The 21,198-nt window shown below is 47.2% G+C and overlaps 1 protein-coding gene across 1 annotated transcript in view; it reads right to left on the bottom strand.

Annotated features, from left to right (window-relative positions):
• heatr6 (HEAT repeat containing 6) overlaps positions 1–21,198 on the bottom strand; it is a 179,009-nt gene that overhangs the window by 23,050 nt on the left and 134,761 nt on the right. The window contains exons 5-12 of the mRNA XM_078225889.1: positions 19,913–20,205; positions 17,271–17,448; positions 14,368–14,574; positions 13,367–13,466; positions 9,315–9,676; positions 7,772–7,894; positions 3,076–3,162; positions 525–659 (exon numbers count right to left, since the gene is read on the bottom strand). Coding sequence (XP_078082015.1) covers positions 525–659; positions 3,076–3,162; positions 7,772–7,894; positions 9,315–9,676; positions 13,367–13,466; positions 14,368–14,574; positions 17,271–17,448; positions 19,913–20,205 — 1,485 coding nt within the window. The remainder of the gene's footprint in view (positions 1–524; positions 660–3,075; positions 3,163–7,771; positions 7,895–9,314; positions 9,677–13,366; positions 13,467–14,367; positions 14,575–17,270; positions 17,449–19,912; positions 20,206–21,198) is intronic.

Below are 21,198 nucleotides of genomic sequence, written 5' to 3'. Positions count from 1 at the left end.
AGTCACTGCACATTTGACTTGATTTTTTGCCACATGTATTAGCATACAGTGAAAAGTATTGTTTCTTGCACACAACACAGGCAAAGCATACTGTACATAGAGAAGGAAATGAGAGAGAGCAGAATGTAGTGTTACAGTCATAGCTAGGGTGTAGAGAAAGATCAGCTTAATATATGGTAAGTCCATTCAAAAGTCTGACAGCAGCAGGGAAGAAGCTGTTCTTGAGTCGGTTGGTACGTGACCTCAGACTTTTGTATCTTTTTCCCGACGGAAGAAGGTGAATGAGAGAATGTCCGGGGTGCGTGGGGTCCTTGATTATGCTGGCTGCTTTTCCAGGGTACCGGGAAGTGTAGACAGAGTCTACATCATATTAATTTACATTTTAGAGAGATTTGTCAACACTATAAATTCCATGCGATTTTTTTTCACTTAATGGGGGATACAACAAAGCCTTTATCCCAGCATAACAAGGACTAACTACAAGGAAGGAAATGTAGCTGATTATATTTCCCAGCCATTCTTACCGGAAGACTGGGAAACGCCTCTGGTAAAATTGAGGAAACAGCGTCGCAGGTGCTGGTCTGGAGTGTTGGATGTTCGTCATTCTGTAATGCCCCCGGCAAAGGACCAGTCAACATCCTGGACCAAAAGGACACGACCTGCATTGGGAGACATTATCCCATCTCAGTGTGACAAAAAAGGCTCTTGACAGGGAAAGCTTACAATCTGATCAACGGCTGGTTTGAAAAACCCACAATTAATGAACATTTTTGAAACTCATTCATGGGATGTGGGCGTCACTGGCTGGGCCAGCATTTATTGCCCATCAATAATCGCCATTGAACTGAGTGCTTTGCTAGGCCATTTCAGAGGACAGTTATGGGTCAATCACATTGCTGTGGTTCTGGAGTCGCATGCAGGCCGGACCGGGTAAGGATGGCAGATTTCCTTCCCTAAAAGGAAGGAAGGGACACAGAAGGGGTTTTACAACAAAAAGCAGTGTTTTCGTAGTCATCTTTCTTAGATATCACGGAGCTTTCAATTGAATACAAATTCACCATCTGCTATAGTGGGATTCGACCCCAGGTCCTCAGACCCTGGGTCTCTGGATTACTTGTTCAGTGACAACACCACTTTGCCCTTGCCTCCCCAGTTTTACCTGAAGAAAAAACTCGGAATGCAGAGTATTGATCCTCACGTGTCGCTGATCATAAGTTGTGTTATACAGATTCTGTTTAGGTTAGAACCCAATTACGGTGTGTGATCTCTTTTGCCTTCTTTTTCATACAGATTCTCTAAGCTTAAGTTTATTTATTAGTGTCACAAGTAGGCTTATATTAACGCTACAATGCAGTTTCTGTGAAAATCCCCTAGTCGCCACACTCCAGTGCCTGTTCGGGGTACACTGAGGGAGAATTTAGCATGGCCAATGCACCCTAACCATCCTGGACCAAAAGGACTGTGGGAGGAAACCGGAGCACCCGGAGGAAACCCACGCAGACACGGGGAGAACATGCAGGCTCCGCACAGACAGTGACCTAAGCCGGGAATCGAACCCGGGTCCCTGGCGCTGTGAGGCAGTAGTGCTAACCACTGTGCCACCGTGCTGACAACACCACTTTGCCAAAACCTCCCCGGTTTTTCCTGAAGAAAAAACTCTGAATAAAGAGTATTGATCCTCATGTGTCTCTGATCACAAGTTGTGTTGTGCAGATTCTGTTTGAGTTAGAACCCAATTTACCCTCTGCCTTCTTTTTCATACAGGTTCTACAATAAAAATGTCCGTTTTGTTCTCAGTCACCCTGTGCCACGCAGTGATATCTATCATGCCATCTTGCAGCAGGCAGCAGCTGAGCACTGCCCCACTCTAACAGAGAATGACAGCACTGGAGGCAGACTCATCCCAAGCTAATGTTGCACACCGCACAGGAGCTGCTTAAAGATCAATACTGTTTGGCTCAACCCATGATTGTTGCTGAGCTTGCTGTTCTGGGATAGATGCTGCAAGCTACAGGAGCACATTAGAAAAAGGAAAATCAGCCAGAATTTCCAATCCTGATGAGTATCAAATGGAGGTGACCATTTACGTGGGTGTCAGGGTGAAACTGGATATTGAACGGTCAACTAGACTTGCAACTATCCAGGCTATCACATGAATAATATTCAGCATGTGCTGATTTAGGGGGCTTGGATCCCATGGCCCTTCCCCCCCTTGAAGGGAAGGCAAGTAATCTCACAACACCAAGTTAAAGTCCAATAGGTTTATTTTGTAGCAAGAGCTTTCGGAGCGTTGCCCCTTCATCAGGTGAGTCTCACTCACCTGATGAAGGGGCAGTGCTCCGAAAGCTCGTGCTACAAAATAAACCTGTTGGACTTTAACCTGATGTTGCGAGACTACTTACTGTGCCCACCCCAGTCCAATGCTGGCATCTCCATACCCTTGAAGGAAAGTCAGTACAATAGGCGATGGCCTAGTGGTATTATCGCTAGACTATTAATCCAGAAACTCAGCTAATGTTCCGGGGACCCGGGTTCGAATCCTACCACGGCAGATGGTGGAATTTGAATTCAAGAAACAATATTTGGAATTAAGAATCTACTGATGACCATGAAACCATTGTCAATTGTCAGAAAAACCCATCTGGTTCCTTCAGGGAAGGAAATCTGCCGTCCTTACCTGGTCTGGCCTACATGTGACACCAGAGCCACAGCAATGTGGTTAACTCTCAGCTGCCCTCTGAAATGGCCTGGCAAGCCACTCAGCTCAGGGGCGACTCGGGATGGGCAATAAACGCTGGCCCAGCCAGCGATGCCTATGTCCCACAAATGCATAAAAAAGACAATTAGGGTGGCTCAGGAGACAATTAGTCCAGACAATTTAGGGAAAGGGTAGCAATATTATAAAGAGAACATGTTCAATGGGGAAAAATACATCTTAATCAATTTCAATTCATCCTTTATAGTAATTCTCTGTTAAATTGCCACAGCAAATAATTAAGGCAAAATGTAGCAAATTCTAACAATTACGAAATGAACATGATAACAGAGGCGGCTAGAGAAAGAATAACAACCTACCTGGCTGACCGGTACTCTTTGATTGAGGGGTGTGGGCGAGTCCAGCTTATGTTGCTGAACGATCCCTGAACCTATCTCCTCCAGCAGCTGAAAGCACACAATATATTTATCATTGGGTTACGTGTCCCTCACAAGGCAACTGATAGCAGGACAGGGTGTTTGGAGGTGGCTTTTTCCCTGCTGGAATTTAAAAAGAAAAACTTGAAGCAGATGAAGCAGTGGTGTGAGGGGGGCAGAATGGGAGGAATTCAGTCCTGATTTGATCTTTAGCAGATGGGACTGAATCTGCCCGAAACCTGCCTGTTGAGATGGCGTTGTTCCCACATGCAACCCCAGCACCCACCTAACCACCCAAGACCGCAAGAAACTACAAAAGGTTGTGAATGTAGCCCAATCCATCACACAAACCAGCCTCGCATCCATTGACTCTGTCTACACTTCCCGTTGCCTCGGCAAAGCAGCCAGCATAATTAAGGAACCCATGCACCCCGGACATTCTCTCTTCCACCTTCTTCCGTTGGGAAAAAGATACAAAAGTCTGAGGACATGTACCAACCGACTCAAGAACAGCTTCTTCCCTGCCGCCATCAGATTTTTGAATGGACCTACCTTTCTCTACATCCTAGCTATTACTGTAACACTACATTCTGATATAGATATGGGAGGTGCATAGACTGAGGGAGACAGGATCAGGGAATGAAAGATGGGGGCACACTTTGAGGAGAGAGTGCATTGCGCCTCTCCAGTGTGGCCCTTTTACTCTCTAATTTTCTCTCTGGGGTCTTGGGGATGACGGTTCCCATGCTCTGGTGCAGTTCATGAGCAGTGGTCCCTTTCCAGTGCTTTGGTATTTTCACTGGCAATGCTCAACAGTTAGCCTTGACAGAGTATCTGACTAAGGAGGATATCACTGCTAAACCTGACACTGTCCTCAGCAGAACACATGTCCAGGACTGGAGTCACTGCACAGCAATCAGAATTTTAGATCATTTCTCCGTCCCTAACCCAGGGTACTGTAATCTATTTTACAATGATTTTCTGGATTTCATTTGATTTATTGTCACACGATTTGGGATACAGTGATAGGTATTGTTTCCTGCGCGCTATTCAGACAAAACTTACCGTTCATAGAGTACATAGGGAAGAAGGAAAGGAGGTGAAGACTGTAGTCATAGAATCCCCACAGTGCCGAAAGAGGCCATTCGGCCCATCAAGTCTACACCGACCACAATCCCACCCAGGCCCTATTCCCGTAACCCCAAATATTTACCCTGCTAATCCCCTGATACTAAGAGGCAATTTAGCATGACCAATCAACCGAACCCTCACATCTTTAGACTGCAGGAAACCGGAGCGCCCGGAGGAAACCCACGCAGACACGGGAAGAATATGCAAACTCCACACAGACAGTGACCCCAGGCCAGAATTGAACTCGGCGCTGTGAGGCAGCAATGCTAACCACTGTGCCACCATGTTACAGTCATAGCTAGGGTGTAGAGAAAGATCAACTTAATATAAGGGAGGTCCATTCAAAAGTCTGATGGCAGCAAAGAACAAAGAACAAAACAGCACAGGAACAGGCTCTTCGGCCCTCCAAGCCCGTGCCGCTCCCTGGTCCAAACTAGACCATTCTTTTGTATCCCTCCGTTCCCACTCCATTCATGTGGCTATCTAGATAAGTCTTAAACGTTCCCAGTGTGTCCGCCTCCACAACCTTGCCTGGCAGCGCATTCCAGGCCCCCACCACTCTCTGTGTAAAATATGTCCGTCTGATATCTGTGTTAAACCTCCCCCCCCTCACAGGGAAGCAGGGAAGAAGCTGTTCTTGAATCAGTTGGTACGTGACCTCAGACTTTTGTATCTTTCTCCCGAGGAAAGGATTGGCCTCGTCAATGCAGCGCAGACCAGGTGTCAGACCGGAACCCTCTCTGCCGGTCCACTTTCAATCCGGACTCATCTCAACAGGCAGGTTTCGGGAAGATTCAGTCCCATCTGCTAAAGATCAAATCAGGACGGAATTCCTCCCATTCTCACATCACTGCAATGCTCCATCTGCTTCAAGTTTTCCTTTTTAAATTCCAGCAATGCCTAGGACGCAAACACATGCATCATGCTGACAGACGCTCTACAGAACACGAGCAGATCTGCTCCATTGTCCCTGACAAGTAAAATGATAGACTGTTCTCCAACAACATGAACGTTTTAACTGCATAACGCACATTCTGTACTGAGGGTATGATGGAATTTAGAAGGCTGAGGGGGGATCTTATAGAGACCTATAAGATAATGAAGGGGCTGGATAGGGTAGAGGTGGAGAGATTCTTTCCACTTAGAAAGGAAACTAGAACCAGAGGGCACAGCCTCAAAATAAAGGGGGGGTCAGTTTACGACAGAGTTGAGGAGGAACTTCTTCTCTCAGAGGGTGGGGAATCTCTGGAATTCTCTGCCCACTGAAGTGGTGGAGGCTACCTCGTTGAATATATTTAAATCAGGATAGATGGATTCCTGATCGGTAAGGGAATTAGGGGTTATAGGGATCAGGCGGGTAAGTGGAACTGATCCACTTCAGATCAGCCATGATCTTATTGAATGGCGGGGCAGGCTCAAGGGGCTAGATAGCCTACTCCTGCTCCTATTTCTTATGTTCTTAATACATTAACTTTCCTAATAGCGGTAAATAAACATAATTTCAATTGGTGCTGGTGAAGGAACTTTGTACATTGACAGCTGTTTTCCATAGTATCACTGAATCCCCACAGATCAGAAGGAGGCCATTCGGCCCATCAAGTCTACACCGACTCTCTGACAGAGTATCGTACACAGCCCTCTTCCACGTCCTATCCCCATATCCCCACATATTTAGCATGGCTAATCCGTCTAACTTGCACACCTTGGGACACTAAAGGGAATTTAGAATTGCCAACCCACCTAACCTGCATATCTTTGGAGTGTGGGAGGAAACTGGATCACCCGGAGAAAACCCACCCAGACACGGGGAGGATGTGCAAACTCCACACAGTCACCCAAGGACAGAATTGAACCCGGGTCCCTATCACTGAGGCGTCAGTGCTAACCGCTGTTCCACCGTGCCGCCCCAATTTTAAATTCATACCCCAAGTCCATTGCAACTAGTATGAAAAGAGTGCTGTACTCTTTGCTAAATACATCTGACACTTTGACATCTCAAGTATGAAGGACACATGATAAATGCAAGACTAGATTATCGAAGAGAGCGCGAGGCACGTTCTTCAAAGTCAATAATGTAGAAAATTGGCTGACAGAGGCCTGGAAAGTACCAAGTTCCACTGTTAATCTGTGCATAATTGACCTCAACCAGAATAGCAATGGAAGCATTGCAATTCCCAACAGGAACACTGGTTTGTGAGCAAAATAAGTCAGGCAGTGGCCCGAATCCTCATCAATTCCAGCTGGAAAATATGACTGGTGAAGACAAGACCAGATTTATCGGTGATTTCCTCATGGTCAAAATGGTCGCCAGCAAGGATCACACAGACGCAGTGGCCACCATGTGAGGTACCAGCGTCAAAAAATGCATTAATGCCCTCTGCACAGGAAGGGAGGAAATTGGAGCGGAGTAAAGTTTTAAAGATTGTAACACTGGAATAGGAGTAGACCATTCAGCCCCTCGAGACCGTTCTGCCATTCAATAATCTGTGGCCTAACTCCATTGTACCTGCCCTAGGCTCATGTCCCTCGATACCCCTGTTCAATAAAAGATTGTCTACCTCAAACTTAAACCTAACAATTGAACCATCATCCACCATAGTTTGAGGAAGAGAGTTCCAAACCTTCACCGCTCTCTGCGCGTAGAAGTGTTTTCTAACATCTCCCCTGAATAGTTTGGCCCTAATATTTTTAGAGCCTTCATCTAGTGGAAACAGTTTATCCTTAACCACCCTGTCCTTCCCTGTAAATATTTTGTAGACCACTATCAGGTCACCCCTGAACCTTCTGAATGCCAGAGAATAAAGGCCTATTTTGTCTTCTCTGACCTCACAACTTGACCCCTGAAGTTCAAGGATCATTTTTGCAAACCTGCGTTGAACTCCCTCCAGGGCCAAAATATCCTTCCTAAAGTACGGTGCCCATACCCGCTCCATTCAGGCTGTGTGTGCAGCTCCTATTTTGAGTCTGAATTGTCCCATGGAATCTCAGCACAAATAAGACATGGGGCTGAACTGCAGTAATAACTACTGGGGTGAGAGCCACTTTTTGTCCGCAAGGATCCTGCGTGAAATGAGAATTTAACCATCTTTCTATCAGTTTGCAGTAGGCAAAGGTGTTACACAGCACTGCTAAATCTGGCGACCTCATGCAAAGAGGCCACACAGAGAGGTTTGGCGTTGGAAATACGAACCTGGAATGGGTTGTTGGGACATCTGACCCAGTAACAACCCCGAAAAGAAAGTGATGCTGAATTTTCACGGAGATTTTCCTGATCGTCTGCGGCAGATTGGCGCACGGAGAATCAATGCAAATGGCCATTTATTTTTTAAGCTGCTTCTCGCCCAAGTTTCTGTCCAAATCACAGGAGTAGATTGGGAAAAGCCCTATGGAAATTCCAGGCAAGTGTCCCGCTTCCTAACTCCATTATCCCTCACCTTGTTAAGAACAAGAAGCACCCACAAATAATAATGGTCATAATAGGCAAGACTAGCTTTGATGTTCTCCTTACCCTGGCTCCGTGTAGTTGAATAGACGGATCTGGTTCCTCCATACATTTACAAGCTACTTCTCCCAGCTCCAACAAGCTGGTTTGCGCCATTGTGAAGTAGCCTTTGACTAGCAGTGCCAATACCTACAGGACAAACAAGCAGAGAGAAAGCAGTCAAACCCCATTCAGATTTCCAACTAACGGAACCTCAGAGAGGGCAGAATTCACTAAGTGGCATTGCACAAACAACAAATGTTGCACCTTCTCTGCAGGAAAGCATTCTAGGCTCTGCTTCCATTCCTATCCTTATGAACTGCTACCAATTTCTTTTACCAAGCGATAACTTAACTCGTGTCAAAAAACTGTTCTTTTTAAAAGAAAACACAGCACGGTGGCACAGTGGTTAACACTGCTGCCTCACAGTGCCAGGGACCTGGGTTCAATGCCGGCCTTGGGCGACTGCCTGTGTGGAGTTTGCATGATCTCCCCGTGTCTGCGTGGGTTTCCTCCGGGTGCTCCGGTTTCCTCCCACAGTCCAAACATGTGTGGGTTCGGTGGATCGGCCATGCTAAATTGACCCTTGGTGTCCCAAGATGTGTAGGGTTATCCATGGTAAATGTGTGGGGTTACAGGGATAGAGCAGGGGAATGGGACTGGGTAAGATGCTCTGTCAGAGAGTTGGTGCATATGGGCCGAATCTCCCTTCTGCACTGTAATTTTTTCAAAAGTTTATTTATTGGTGTCACAAATAGGCTTACACTGCAATGAAGTTACTGCGAAAATCCCCTAGTCGCCACACTCCAGTGCCTGTTCGGGTACACTGAGGGAGAATTTAGCATGGCCAACACACCTAACCAGCACATCTTTCAGAAAACGTGAGAGGAAACCCACGCAGACACAGGGAGAACATGCAGACTCCGCACAGACAATGGCCCAAGCTGGGAATCGAATCGGGTCTCTGGTAGTATGAGGCAGCAGGTCTAACCTTGTTACACCTGCTGCCGCCCATAAGGATTCTATTCTATATGTTTTCAGCCACAATTCCTTAATTGTGGAACAGGTTAACAGAACAGCTTCATTCAATTCCATAAAGCATACACCTTTCTTTAAATTAATAAATTAAATATGTCACAGAGGGATACGATAGCACAACCTCCAATGCATCTCCCCAACACCATACCCCAACCAGTGAACAACCTGTCACAGCCCTGGTCCTGTGTGCGGGCACTAAATACATTGAAGAGCCAACTGTTTGCACTTCCAACATTCAACAGCAGCACAGCTAAAACAATGGAGTGCCCAATCAGTAATCTTGAAAGAGGACTGAAGAGCAGCCACCTCAAGACTCCAGCGTGAATGAGGCATCAAGATAGTCTTTGAGAACTCAAGTTGCTGTAGGGAGGAGCAGATCTTCAATCTGCCTCTTCCTCAGAAAGTCAATGAGCCATAGAGACTACAGCAAGGGGAAATAGGAGGTCAGCAAAGGCTAAATGTATTATAGAAAACTTAGATTTCAAAATGAAAGCCAGTTTTGTAAGCAACACATCAAGAGGTAAGGCCTCACCTGAAGGGCTTCTACTCGCACTGGGGAGGGCTCGTATAAACTACTTGCTGCCCCTGTGTTGGTGTCACTGTCTGAATACGGGTCTTGTTTTGGTACGGTGATGATGGAAATACACAACTGTATCAGCCAGCCCAGCTCGCACTGTGGACTCTCCAAGTTCTCCTTGTCTCCATCGCGGTGTGCTGTCTGTTGAGGTTTTCGCCAGGATTCGGAGTCACTGAGGCGGTGAGGCGTCCCGGAGCCACTACTCGAGAGGCCCGAGGAGCTGGGCTGCTGCAAGAGCAGCAGTACCTCGGGGAGAGGAGCCTGGACAGAAATAATCGCCCCAAGCAGGGTCAGGGTGCACACACGCACATTGACATCTACAGTTTAAAGAAACAAAAAGCACAACAGTTCTGGAGATTAAAAATACCAACATCAATCAGCTTTACCGCAATGAGAGGCAGAGTCAAGGTTTAGGACTGATTGTAAAACTAAAATTGTCTGGAATACAGATATCTCTATGTTGTGTGATTTCAAGAGGAAATTAGATATGGCTCTTGGGACTAAAGGGGATATGAGGGGAAGGGCAGATCAGGATATTGAATTTGATGATCAGCCATGATCATAGAGCAGTATCGAAGGGCTGAATGACCTACTCATAGAATCATAGAAACTCTACAGTGTAAAGGGAGGCCATTCGGGTTTGCACCGACAACAATCCCACCGCAGGCCCTATCCCCACAACCCCACACATTTACCCTGCTAATCCCTCTAACCTAAACATCCTGGGACACTATGGGCAATTTAGCATGGCCAATCCACCTAACCCTTCTTTGGACTGTGGGAGGAAACCCACGTAGACACGGGGAGAATGTGCAAACTCCGCGCAGACAGTGGCCCAAGCCGGGAATCGAACCCAGGTCCCCGGAGCTGTGAGGCAGCAGTGCTAACCACTGTGCCGCCATGCCGCCTCTGCTTCTAGTTTCTATGATGACTTGTGCGGTGCCAGTTCTACCCTAGCTCAGCAGGTAAAAGAACTCTGCAGGTTTCAGGTCAAATCTCTGGTACTTCAATGTAAGAGGCCACTAACATTGAGAGAGTCTGGATATTTGTCCTTTTGACAAGGGGAAATCTCAGCCAAGACTGACCACGTCCAACACCTGCGCACATGCACTTCCCTGAGGGAGTCATTACATAGCGGGAACTAGCAGAATTCCTGGCTGGTTTGGATTCGCTCCATAGTTCAGTCCAGGCGGCGAGGACGCAACATTCGCTGTATCTGCATCTCAACTAGGAAGGACCAAAATCAAAATGAAAAATCTGCTGGGGGTTCATATTCTAATCACTATCCCGGGGTCCGGACTGAAAGACGTGCGAGAGAGTGAGAAACGCAACTGTGAAGACCCCACACAATCAAATTAGCTGCGCAGATTTCGTGCCTCGATTCACATGCAAAATCATCAGATAGGTCACATAATCATACTATGGCAAGAGTCAGGAGGCTAGAAATTTAATAACATAGGAGCGGTAGGCCATTCAGCCCGTCATGTCCTGCTCCACTATTCAAACAGATCATTGCTGGTCATCTACCTCCGATGCCATTTTCCCCCCATTAACCACCTATTCCTTGGTGTCATTGCTATCAATCCCTGTCGAGAACATGCTCAATGACTGAGCTTCCACAGCTCTCTGGGGTAGAGTATTCCAAAGATTCACCACCCTCTTGGGTGAAGAAACTCCTCCACATCTCAGTCTTAAATGGCCTGCTCCTTATTCTGAGGCTGTGACCCCCTCCCTCTGGTTCTAGACTCACCAGCCGGGGGAAACATCCGATCTACACCTCCCCTGTCACACCCTGTAGGAATCTTGTATAATGAGATCACATTGCGTCCTCCTGGCATTCAAGAGTTTTTATTTTATTTATTCGTCACTAGTAGGCTTACATTAACACTGCAATGAAGTTACTGTGAAAATCCCCTAGCCCCCACATTCCGGCACCTGCTCGGGTACACTGAGGGAGAATTTAGCATGGCCAATGCGCCTAACCAGCACGTCTATCAGACTGTGGGAGGAAACTGGAGCACCCGGAGGAATCCCATGCAAACATGGGGAGAACGTGCAGACTCTGCACAGACAGCGACCCAAGCCGGGAATTGACCCCAGGTCCCTGGCGCCGTCAGGCAGCAGTGCCAACCACTGTGCCACCGTGCCGCCAAAGTGCAAAATGAGAAGCCAAGTATCCAATGTGATGGGACATACATGTTCATTATCTGTTGGAACTGTACCCCCACCCCTCACCCCAGCCATATCGGTAAAGGCCAAACTGGAGACACCCAGTACCCCTTCCTGAAAGAGGGTCCTTTTCGGGTGAAAATAAGTAACCTTTTGCCAGTTTCGGGCTGTTTTTCAAAATTAGGCTGCTTTGAATTAAGCTGGTGTGAGCTGTATGGAAGATAGATAGAGAGGGAGACTAAAAATAGAAAATGACTAAAAGGTGCTGTGGATACAGCAGTTAGTTGGAGGGTGGGATTGGTAGAGGACTGGGAATAGATCACGTGGCCATTATCTCAACCAGGGAATTATACAAAATGTGATGATAGTGAGAAAGAGAATCAGGATGAAATCCAAATCACCAGCAAAAGATGCATATGATAGATTGTGGTGATGGGTTGGGGGCAGCGGCTGGGGGGGGGGGGGGGGGGGGGGTCTACATTTCTTTATTCTGTCTGTTTATGTGATAGTATTTTCCTGCGTCTAAATCGATTGGTTCACGTCTCCAATTTTCCCGCTGCTACTGCTGCGATAAAGCAACTGGATACTTGAGGATTTAAAGAAAAACCTTCTAAACTCCCTCTCAGCCATCATAAGGACTCCCGTTTACGCCCAGGGAACATAGAGAAACAGCAACATACACTAAAGGTCCTCTTAATTCCACATCTGATTCGCCAACTCTTTCATTTACTAGTACAACAGCAATATCCAAAAAGCATTTGGTTAAGTACATGGGTGGGAATGGATTAGAGGGATATGGGTCAAACGCGGGCAATTGAGACGAGCATGGAGGGCACCATGGTCAGCATGGACCGGTTGGGCCAAAGGGTCTGTTTCCATGCTGTATTGCTCTTGACTCTACTGTTTCTCCTTCTCATGCCATCATTTGCCGACACAACACGTGTCTACCTCACCTACATTACAAAAAAGTGACTAAAACTTCAAAAGTACTTCATTGCCTGAAAAGCCCTGTGTGACACCCTGACCCTGCGAAGAGCACTATGCAATCAATAGTTCTTCCTTTCTTTCCAGCTCCAGCCCATCATTCCGAGTTGTCTCTATGCCACTTCTTCTTGACCCTCAAGCAACACCAGAAATAAGCATAGAGAGGTGATGGCCTAGTGGTATTATCGCAAGACTATTAATCCGGAAACTCAGCTAATGTTCTGGGGATTCTGGTCTGAATCCCGCCATTGGTGCAGGAATTTGAATTCAATACAAATAAACATCTGGCATTAAGACAACCATGGTGGCGTGGTGGTTACCACTGCTGCCTCACACCACCAAGGACCCGGGTTCGATTCCCAGCTTGGGTCACTGTCTGTGTGGAGTTTGCACATTCTCCCCGTGTCTGCGTGGGTTCCCTCCGGGTGCTCCAGTTTCCTCTCACACTCTAAAGATGTGCGGGTTAGGTGGATTGACCATGTTAAATTGACCCTCAGTGTCAGGGGGACTAGCTAGCGTAAATGGGGATACGGCCTGGGTGGGATTGTGGTCGGTGCAAACTCAACAGGCCAAATTGCCTCCTTCAGCACTGTAGGATTCTATGATTCTATGACCATGAAACCATTGTCGATTGTCAGAAAAATCCATCTGGTTCACTGGTGTCCTTTAGGGAAGGAAATCTGCCATCCTTACCTGGTTTGGCCTACATGTGACTCCAGAGCCACAGCAATGTGGTTGACTCTCAACTGCCCTCCAAGGGCAACTAGGGATGGGCAATAAATGCTGGCCAGCCAGTGATGCCCATGTCCCATGAATGAATAAAAAAAAGCAGATAAATGAATAAATATACAAACCTTTGCGGCGGTTGTACGGTTTAATCTGGTTCCAAACACGGGTAAGGAGTCCTGGTTTGAGGCGATTATACGGCACATTAGTTACCAGGTTAGCAAGGCACTGATTCAAAAATAGAAAAACAAAACTGGATATTAAAACATTAAACTGAATGATAAGAGCCTCAGCTCAACTTCGCAATTGAAAGTTGGCATCTCCTGCAATTCGGCACTTTGGAACGGCACCGAATGTGAGATTGCGATTTCAAGTCCTGAAGTTATGTTTGAACCCACACCTGTTAATCCGGAGGTGAGCATACTGCTACTGAGATAAACCATCAATTATCCACCAAACAAAATACAGCCAAGTAAGTGGGTGTCTGCTGGTCGGATGTGCAATTGCTAATATCTCCATGAGGTTCTGTCACGTGAAAATGCGAGCAGATAAATGGAGTCTACTGGACCAAAACACAGACACTGGCCCACAACAATTGGTAAAATACAGGCCTTTACATCACAGAGGCTTTCTGAAAGCCAAATGTTCCGAATGAGGCATATGGGGATTTGTGAAGTCAGAGGTAACGAATGACCAAGCGCTCTTGGCTGTAGAATGATGTGGAGATACAAACTTGATAGCCAAGTTCCGTATGCATGAAGATGGCCTCAACCAGGATCTTGAGTTCATGTCACACTCCATGTAACCCCCACTATTTGGCCTGGGCTTGCAAAATCCTACTCGCTGTCCTGGTTTGAGACAATTCACACCTCTTTAACCTGTGATTATCCCTCTCTCCACTCGCACTGTCTGTACCTGTAAAGACTTGATTACCTGTAAAGACTCGCATTCCAACCATTATCTTGCAATTGTCTCTGTCTATATATGATGTGTTTGTGAACCTACCTCTCCACTCACCTGATGAAGGAGCAGCGCTCCAAAAGCTTGTGATTCCGAATAAACCTGTTGGACTTTAACCTGGTGTTGTGAGACTTCTTACTTGTTTGTAGAAGGCATAGATCTGCTTTACCTTGATTATCTGTGTAAGTGTCTGTGGGGAGGATTCTGCTACTAGGGCAATCAGCAGGCTTCTGTGAAGCTCCCGGATGCTGGAAGCCAAGGTTGCAGAGAAAGGTGTGAAAGCTCTCCGATGATCATTGGTGTCCTCTGCGACAGACAGGAACTGCTTAGATCCTTCCAAGATGGCCGATAAGACTTGGAGGGCAGCAGCACGGACCTGACACACACAAAAACAGCAGCGCAGTAGCTCATAAATAGTTCTGCGATCATAGATTTGGCATAGAATATATCTATTGAATCCCTACAGTGCAGAAGGAGGCCATTTGGCCCATCCAGTCTGCACCAACTCTCTCTGAGAGAGTACCTTACCCAGACCCTTTCACCCACCCTACCCCCATAAACCCACATATCTACCATGGCCAACTCACCTAATCTACACATCAGGGGACACTAAGAAGCAATTTAGCGTGGCCAATCCACCTAACCTGCGTATCTTTGGAGTGTGGGAGGAAACCGGAACACCCGAAGGAAACCCAAGCAGACACGGGGAGAACTTGCAGACTCGGGGAGAACGTGCAGACTCCACATCGACAATGACCCGAAGCCGGAATCGAACTCAGGTCCCTGGCGCTGAGAGGCAGCAGTGCTAACCATTGTGCCAGCGTGCCGCCCACATTCAAAGCTTTTACCAATTGTGACGTAGCTCAAGAATCACAGATAATGTGCCAAAATTTCTTCTGAGTGGTAATCACTGTCGGATTGCCACTCCATACCCACTTACATGCGCTAAAATTCTTAAGTGCCTGTCCCGTAGACCTTCCTGACTCGGCCCGGGTGAAGTTCAAGCAGTGCAGGAGGTCAGAGTCAGGATACAAAATAAGCGGAGTGAAGGAGGACACACCCCCTTTTATATGGCACTAGCTGTCTTAAAGTAGGTGAGTTTAAAAGTCCCATTGAAAATAACATGTCAGGGGTTGGGGGTGTGTGGGTCAGTCAGGGGTAGGTGAGGGTAGGTGACTGGAGACCAGTCTGGGTCTTTAAGATGGTTACTCTGAAGTAAGAAATGCTTTTATTTCTTCCAACCCTTTCAGAGTAATAATTGGTGTAATTGGGCGACACGGTGGCACAGTGGTTAGCATTACTGCCTCACAACGCCAGGGACCTGGGTTCCCGGCTTGGGTCACTGTCTGTGTGGAGTCTGCACGTTCTCCCCGTGTCTGCGTGGGTTTCCTCCGGGTGCTTCGGTTTCCTCCCACAGTCCAAAGATGTGTGGGTTAGGTGGATTGGCCGTGCTAAATTGCCCCTTTGTGTCAGGAGGACGAGCTGGAGTAAATACATAAGGTTATGAGGATAGGGCCTGGGTGGGATTGTGGTCGGTGCAAACTTGATGGGCTGAATGGCCTCCTTCTGCACTGTAGGGTTCTATGATTCTAATACTGACAGGAATGTCTGAAGTTGGCCATTTCAATCTCTTTGTTGGATGGTTCCCAGCACAACGCAATTGTTCAGGAGAGGTTAGCACTTCCAAACAATTGCCGGTTAAACCCTTACCTGGGAACTTGCGGGAGGGATTACCCAGCGCATCTTTGGGATACTCCCCAAATCCGACGTTGGGGAGCCAGGAAGTTACGGACCAATATTGAATTTTCTTTTATTCTTTCATGGGATCATCACGAGCAAGGCCAGGATTTGTTCCTCATCACTAATTGCCCGTGAGAAGGTGGTGGTGAGCTGCCTTCTTGAACCATTGCAGTCCCTGTGGTGTAGGTACACCCACAGTGCTGTTAGGGAGGGAGTTCCAGGATTTGGACTCAGCGACAGTGAAGGAACGGCGATGTATTTGCAAGCCAGGATGGTGTTTTAAATCGACCTTTCCATCAGTTTGGATCTATATGGCATTGTTGATGTGAACCAATTTGGATCTTCTGATTTAGGATTTCTCCATCAATGAAGCGGCAGCACTAAATTAACCAGTCTCAAATTTCCAGATTCACAAAATTCAGAGAGGGCAAACCAGCAGGTAAGAAATGCAACTACAGAAAGGATATTGAGCAGGCCACATTACCAAGATTCAGGGGATGCAGACCGGAAATCTGCCAGTATAGGGGAATTTCACAGTAACTTCATTGCAGTGTTAATGTAAGCCTTACTTGTGACTAATAAATAAACATAGACGGAATTTTATCAGCACGTCCACCCGAGGTCCATACGATCCCGCCCGAGTCCATACGATCCCGCCCGAGGTCCATACGATCCCGCCCGAGGTCCATACGATCCCGCCCGAGGTCCATACGATCCCGCCCGAGGTCCATACGATCCCGCCCGAGGTCCATACGATCCCGCCCGAGGTCCATATGATCCCGCCCGAGGTCCATATGATCCCGCCCGAGGTCCATACGATCCCGCCCGAGGCCCACAGAGAATGTCGTTCTCCGAGCCTCGCCCTGAGTCAGGGCAGACGTGCCGGTAAAACTCCGGTCTTTGGGCGGGATTTTTATGGCCTCGCTCGTCCAAGAAACCGTAAAATCCCGCCCAAGGTCAATGGACCTTCCCATGGTCCACCCCTCGCCCGCTCCGATTCCCATGGTGGGCGGGGCAGTAAAATTTCAGCCTTTGTGAACAGTATGCATGAACGAGGCAGGTCAGGAAGGTACCAGGGTCGATTCTTGGTTTCCTAAATTAGCTGATGTCTTCGCTCAAGGAGAAAATCAAAGTTCCCCCCCCCACTCCTGAACATCATCCAGTGATCCCTGGCTTAGCCCTCAGGCTAGTACAGCAAGGCAAATTACTCCCTCACTGCTCTTCATAGCTTGGAATCGAACAACACGATTTAAAGACAATACTGAAATTAAAAGAATAAATTCCAAAACATACGATATTGTTGTCCAACAGAAGGACGTGCAGAGCCCTTACCTTTGGTGATGGATCTTTCAAAGCAATGGTCATCAAAGACACGGCTTGTGGACCTCCAATGCCAGGGGCATCTGCAATGAATGATGACCAGTATCCGTACAGAACTTTCTTCTCTATCGATTTTATTGTTGAAAGGAAACAGGCCAAAGCCCCCTGGCGGACCTTGGCTTGAACTGATCTATAATCAGAATGGAAAGTTGTAGGAATACGCTTCTTATATTTCTTCCTCCTCTCGTCCGTAATTTCCCCCGACCACTCCTCCCCACTAAAGATGCAGGAAACTCGATAGAGCACGTGCTGGGCATTCAGGTGTACAATTCAGCAAATTGTCTGACATGTGCTTTCAGCTGGCATGGCTCCTTGTCAGCAAGGCAAAGCCAAAAAATGGTCCCATTCATTTTAATCATTAGCTAAAAGTAGCCCAACAAATTCAGTGACCACCATTCCGTAATCAAGGCTCCATGACTAAGGCCAATGCCTGGCTCTAACTGGCCAGAGCATTTTTATGCTAAATATTCATAATTAAAGTTTTAAAAAGTTTATTTATTAATGACACAAGTCGGCTTACATTAACACTGCAGTGAAGTTACTGTGAAAATCCTCTAGTCGTCACACTCCGGTGCCTGTTCAGATACACTGAGGGAGAATTTAGCATGGCCAATGCACCTAACCAGCACGTCTTTCAGACTGTGGGAGGAAACCGGAGCACCCGGAGGAAGCCCACGCAGACACGGGGAGAACATGCAGATTCCGCACAGTCACCGAAGCTGGGAATCGAACCTGGGTCCCTGGCACTGTGAAGCAGCAGTGCTAGCCACCGTGCCACCCCTAATTTACAAGGACGTTACGGGGACTGGAAGATTTGAATTATAAGGAGAGGCTGGATAGGATGGGACATTTTTCCCTGGAGAGTAGGAGGATGAGGGGCAACATTATAGAAGTTTATAAAATCATGAGGGGCATAGATAATTGAATAGCCAAGTTCTTTTCTCAAGGGTAGGGGAGTCCAAAACTAGAGGGCATAGGTTTAAGGTGAATGGAGAAAGATTTAAAAGGGACCTGAGGGGCAACTTCTTCACACAGAGGGTGGCGCGTATATGGAACGAGCTGCCAGAAGAGGTGGTAGAGGCGGATACAATTACAGCATTTAAAAGGCATTTGGACAGGTAGGTGGACTGGAAAGGTTTGGAGGGATCTGGGCCAAACGCAGACAAATGGGACATGGGCATCAGTGGCATGGCCAGCATTTATTGCCCATCCCTAATTACCCTTGAACTGAGTGACTTGCTAGGACATTCCAGAAGACAGTTAAGAGTCAGCTGCATTGCTGTGGCTCTGGAGTTACACGTAGGCCAGACCAGGGAAGGATGGCAGATTTCCTTCCCTAAAGGGCATCTGTGAACCAAATGGGCTTTTACGACAATCGATGATAGTTTTGTGGTCACCGTTATTGAGACTGACTTTTAAAATTCCAGATTTATTATTTGAATTTAAATTCCACCACCTGCCATGGTGGGATCGGACCTGGAACCCCCAGTGTTCGTCTGGGCCTCTGGATTAGTGGCACAGCAGCACGGTGGCACACTGGTTAGCACTGCTGCATCACAGCGCCAGGGCTCTGGATTTGAGTCCAGACTTGGGTGACTGTCTGTGTGGACTTTGCACACTCTCCCCATGTCTGCGAGGGGTTCCTCCGGGTGCTCTGGTTTCCTCCCACACTCCAAAGATGGATTGATCATGGTAAATTGCCCCTTAGTGTCTCACGATGTGTAGGTTGCAAGGGTTAGCGGGGTAAATACGTGGGGTTACAGTGATTGGGTGGGCCTGGATAAGATGTTCTGTTGGAGAATTACATACTTATAAAATCATAGAATCCTACAGTGCGGAAGGAGGCCATTCGGCCCATCAAGCCTGCACCGACCAAAATCCCATCCAGGCCCTGACCCCATGCATTTACTCTAGCAAGTCCCCCTGACACTAAGGGGCAATTTAGCATGGCCAATCCACCTAACCCGCACATCCTGTGAACCCACGCAGACACGGGGAGGAACGTGCAAACTCCACACAGTGACCCAAGCCGGGAATCGAACCCGGGTCCCTGGTGCTGTGAGGCAGCAGTGCTAACCACCTGGTGCAGACTCGATGGGTCGAATGGATTCCAAAGGGATTCTATGACATTACCACCCTGCCACCATCTCCCATCATCTGTTGATGACGGCTGGGCTGGAGGGAGGAGGAAAAGCAACACGAATTCTCGCTCAGGATCCGGTCAAATCGCAGCAGCAACAGCAACTTGTATTCATATAGCTTCTTAACGTATTAAAACATCATAAGGAGTTTCACAGGAGCATTATAAGACAAAGCATGACCCAAGTCACATAAGGAGATAATAGGTCGGATGACTAATGCGGGTAATTGGGACTAGCTTTGGAGGGTTAAAAAAGGGCGGCATGGATAAGTTGGGCCGAAGGGCCTATTTCCATGCTGTAAACCTCTATGACTCTATGACTAAAAGCTTTGTCACAGGGAGGTGTTAAGGAGGTCTCAACGGAGGACAGCAAGGTGGAGGGGTGTAGGAAGGGTATTCCAATGGTTAGGTCCTTTTTAATTCAATACCGAATATAAGAAACAAACAAACTCACCTCAGTTTGCTCTGGATTCCTCCCTCAGTATCTGAATACTCGGAGTCAGAACTATTTATTTTTTTCCAACTGGGATAGAAGGAATTTGAGGGATCTTTTCCATCTAAAGAAGGCACTGTCTTGTCCGAATAGTTCTTTGGAAGCTGGAGGAGGCTGAAAGTTGAGTCGCCTCCTCTCTGCCTCCCACTCTCTGCTCCATGGAGTTGCTCTGGCTGTGCTGTCTCTCTGCGGTCCTCCCTTTGGTCCTCGCATTGTTCCTTCTTGCTTTTCGATCGGGATTTCTTTTTCTTCTGCTGCTCGGAAGAACAGGAAATTTAAAATTTATACTTTAAAAAACAAAGCAACACTTTCTGTGCCTCATTAACCACCCATTCGTAAGCATATTTCCTCATCAGAAAACACAATTTTTCAGCCAGATTGTAAACCCCAGCTGTGTATTTTGCCTTTCTTGGAGGTGGAAGATGCTCTCTAGGGTACAAACAATCCTCTGAGAGACCATTCTTCATTTATAAGACTTTACACTAAGCATTAGGGGCATGTTCAACTCTTATAGAATCATAGGACAGAATCATAGAATCCCTGCAGTACAGAAGAGGCCATTCGGCCCATCGAGTCTGCACTGACAATACCCATCTCGGCCCTATCCCCGTAACCCCACATGTTTACCCTCTAATCCCTTTAATTTACGCATCCCGAGACAATAAGGAGCAATTTAGCATGGTCAATGCACCTAACCCTGCAAATCTTTGGACTGTGGGAGGAACACAGTAAGAGATATAACAACACCAGGTTAAAGTCCAACAGGTTTATTTGGTAGCAAATACCATTAGCTTTCAGAGCGCTGCTCCTTCGTCAGATGGAGTGGAAATCTGCTCTCAAACAGGGCACAGAGACACCATTGACACAGATTGACACAGAGAAACAGATTGTGGGAGGAAACCCACGCAGACACGGGGAGAACGTGCAAACCCCACATAGACAGTGACCCAAGTCGGGAATCAAACCCAGGTCCCTGGAGCTGTGAGGCAGCAGTGCTAACCACTGTGCCACCGTGCCACCCATGGAAGATGCTCTCTAGGGTACAAACAATCCTCCGAGAGACCATTCTTCATTTATAAGCCTTTATTGTAAGCATTAGGAGCCTGTTCAATTCTTATAGTATCGTAGAACAGAATCACAGAATCCCTGCACTCCAGAAAAGACCATTCGGCCCATCAAGTCTGCACCGACTCTCTGACAGAATATCTTATTTGGCCTTTCCTCCATGCTATCCCTTAACCCCACAC

This window comes from Mustelus asterias, chromosome 12 (assembly GCF_964213995.1).
Source record: "Mustelus asterias chromosome 12, sMusAst1.hap1.1, whole genome shotgun sequence".
Lineage (NCBI taxonomy): Eukaryota > Metazoa > Chordata > Chondrichthyes > Carcharhiniformes > Triakidae > Mustelus > Mustelus asterias.
Note: the sequence above shows the minus strand (reverse complement) of the source record. Positions and strands in the feature narration are given on the sequence as shown.